This window comes from Vombatus ursinus, unplaced genomic scaffold, assembly GCF_900497805.2.
Source record: "Vombatus ursinus unplaced genomic scaffold, bare-nosed wombat genome assembly UNPS02004736.1, whole genome shotgun sequence".
In the NCBI taxonomy this organism is placed as follows: domain Eukaryota; kingdom Metazoa; phylum Chordata; class Mammalia; order Diprotodontia; family Vombatidae; genus Vombatus; species Vombatus ursinus.
In genome coordinates, this window is record NW_020944514.1 from 28,518 (window position 1) to 31,843 (window position 3,326).

The window sequence follows — 3,326 nt, forward strand, 5'->3', positions numbered from 1 at the left end:
AGAAGAAGAAGAAGAAGAAGAAGAAGAAGAAGAAGAAGAAGAAGAAATAATTGAAGAGGAATAGATTAACAGAGTGGACATGGAATATTGGTATAAACAATATGTCTATACACCTTACCTGAGGAATTAATTCCCTTCAAAGCTCTTTGTTAATGAAAATATATGAATAATTTGTGCAGTAAACTCACAGTCCATAAAACTGCAATTTTTGAGATAGAATTTGCCTAGACAATATTATAGCAAGTCATTAAGCAAAATAATTGGAAAAAACAAAACCTTTCCAAGAAAACACCTAATTACATGTTATAATACTAATTTTTAACCCCTTCATGTGTTTAAGTCCTACATATTTCAAAATAATAAAAGCCAAATGTCAATCTGCAAAATTAATAAACAGATATGTTGTAAATCCAAATCACAGCTCAAATAAAGAAAATGTAATTTTTAAGGAAATTTCAGAGAAATTAAGAAAAATGTATTGTCTGGACAGATTCTTCTGAAAACAAATGCTCTGAGGCCTTTACATAAGACAGAAAATATGCACTTCCCAATGGCAGGAATATTGGAAATTGGAGTCTGAAAATAGTTAACCCCTATAGATCTGCTTTGCAAACACATGGAACAAGCACTGAATGCTCACCTGTATCTTCTAAACATTTAAATATGAATAAAACAAGAATGGGGAGAAATTCAATTGATGACTAAACCCCAATTTATGAACTCACCTTACAAGAGGGGGCAGAACCTGTTTCCAGCTGTGGACTTCTGTCCTCAGAAGAGGGACAAGAAGGGAGGTTAGGACTGAAGGCCATGAGGTCGTTCTTGACTACCCCATCTCCGGAGCAAACCCTCTGCCCCCGCTTCTGGGAATACGACCAGCTATTCATTCCACTGGAGCACACTAGCGTGGGTTTCCCGGGGCTATAGACAGCCTGAGAGGGAGTGAAGCATCTTAAGGCCACATACAGCAACAAGCTTAGCACCAAGAGGCTGGACACAGCGCAGATAGCGATGATCAGAAAGACATTAACATCTCCCAAGACCTTCTCTTTCGACATGCCCACCACCTCTGCCTCGCGGGCTACCCCAGAAGAGGCTTTCACTGAGAGTCCACTCTCTACTAAAGACACAATCACTGTGGCTGTGGCAGACAGAAGGGGCTCCCCATGGTCCTTCACTAACACTAACAGCGTCTGCCTCGGCCCATCCGACTCCTCCAGGGCTCGTGTAGTGCTGATCTCTCCCGTGTACAGACCCACGCGGTAAGGACTGCGACCTACGCCCACCTCTGGCAGCATTTCATAAGATAGCCACGCGTTGTAGCCAGAATCCGCATCCACAGCCCGAATCTTCGCCACTGCGTGACCCGCCGCTACAGACTGTGACACCAACTCGGTCACTGGGCTAACCCCTGCGTGAGGCGGCAGCACAACCGGTAAGTTGTCGTTCTCATCCAGCACGAATACCTGCAGGCTCACGTTGCTGCCCAGAGGAGGGAAGCCCGCATCGCGAGCGCTCACTTGAAACTGCAGCAGCTCGAGCTCCTCGTGGTCCAAGGGCTGCAAGGCGTACACTTTCCCGCTCTCCGAGTGCACAGACACGTAGCTCGACAGCGGACGCTCTCCCAGTTGTCGTTCCACCAGCGAGTAAGACACCAGCGCGTTCTCCAGAGCGTCTGGGTCGGACGCTAATACAGTGAAGATGTGACTGCCTGGAGGATTGTTCTCCTTCACAAACACAGTGTACTCGGGCTGCTCGAAGACTGGCGCGTTGTCATTCACGTCGCCGATGCCCACAGAAACGCTGGCCTTGGCCCAAAGGACTGGCGTCCCGCCATCCCTCGCAGTCACCACTAGCTCATAGGCTGGCACATTCTCGCGGTCCAATGGGCCCTCCAGCACCAGGGAGTAGTAATTCCTGAAGGTGGACACCAGCGTGAAGGGCCCCTGGGGCGACAGCGAGCAAGTCACCTGCCCGTTGGCACCTGAGTCACGGTCAGACACGCTGATGAGGGCAATAACTGTGCCTGCCGGGGCGTCTTCTAGGACTGGCAGTGATAGTGAGGTCACGACCACCTCAGGGGCATTGTCGTTGATGTCCAGAACTTTCAGTGAGACTTTACAGTGGCCAGACATTGATGGAGTTCCCTTATCGGAAGCAATTACCTGAATTTCATACGATTTGGCTTCTTCATAATCCAATTGTCCCTTAATTCTAATCTCCCCAGTCCTAGAATCTATTTTGAACTTGTTATGTACACTCAAGGGAACGTCACTGCTGAATGAATAGATGACCTCGCTATTTAATCCTTCATCTGCGTCAGAAGCGTTTAGTTTGATCACCAACGTTCCATTAGCTGTGTTTTCTAGTAATCGGACTTTATAAAGTGATTGGTCAAACTCCGGTTCATTATCATTCACATCGAGCACTTTAATAAGCAAATGAACAGTGCCAGTGAGTTCGGGTTTACCCCCATCTGTGGCGATCAATAATAAATTAACTTTCGATGTTTCCTCTCGGTCTAAAGCTTTCCTGAGCACCAGGGACAGAGATTGACTCAGTTCTTCATTTGTTTGTACATCCAAGGAGAAATATTCACTCGGACTGAGCCTATAGCTCAGCAGGGCGTTCGACACTGAGTCAGCGTCGGACGCGCCCTCTAGCGGAAAACGCGAGTCAAGTGGCCTGGATTCTGAAAAAAAGAAATTTTTTGACTTCGTAGGGAATACAGGCGGGTGGTCATTAATATCCTTGATCTCCACCTCCACATGGAAAACCTGCAGCGGTTTCTCCACTATCACCTCCAGGTGGATGCTACAAACAGGATTGGGGCCACACAGCTCCTCTCGGTCGATCCGCGAATTCACAAACAAAATGCCATTTTGAGCATTTACCTCCAAATAGTCTCTGCTGCCCTTGGACACCATCCGGAACAGCCTCGTCACCAGCTCCGCGACCTCCAGACCCAGATCCTGCGTGATTCGCCCCACGAACGTACCGTGTTTCGCTTCCTCCAGCACGGAGTAATGGACCTGGCCGCTCCCCAGCTCCCAGGCTGTGTGGAGCAGAATTGAGAAGAGCAGATGCTGGGCCCTTGGGCCGTTCTGACATGAAAACGTCATTGCAAACACTTGGTGAACTCTTCAAGTTAGTATTTCATGTCTCAAATAAAGAAATTAAATAAATCTTTACCTCTAATGGCTGTCATCCAGTACTGCCGTATTGTTTCCCTGGACTGACATAATGGAGCTTCTTAGCATCCTAATGATGGAAGATGGGTTGTTTTACCTTCCTAGAGAAGACTTCGTGGCGGACAGCGACATCAT

At 47.5% G+C, this 3,326-nt stretch overlaps 1 protein-coding gene across 1 annotated transcript; it reads right to left on the bottom strand.

Annotated features, from left to right (window-relative positions):
* Positions 1-713: 713 nt before the first annotated feature.
* On the bottom strand, positions 714-3,122 carry LOC114027408 (protocadherin alpha-2-like). Its single transcript, XM_027841444.1, has one exon. The coding sequence runs from the start codon at positions 3,120-3,122 to the stop codon at positions 714-716; it is 2,409 nt and encodes an 802-aa protein (XP_027697245.1).
* Between the last annotated feature and the right edge of the window lie 204 nt (positions 3,123-3,326).

Excerpts from the sequence above, each read along its gene's own strand:
- LOC114027408 (XM_027841444.1), bottom strand. The coding sequence starts at position 3,122 with ATGACGTTTTCATGTCAGAACGGCCCAAGGGCCCAGCATCTGCTCTTC.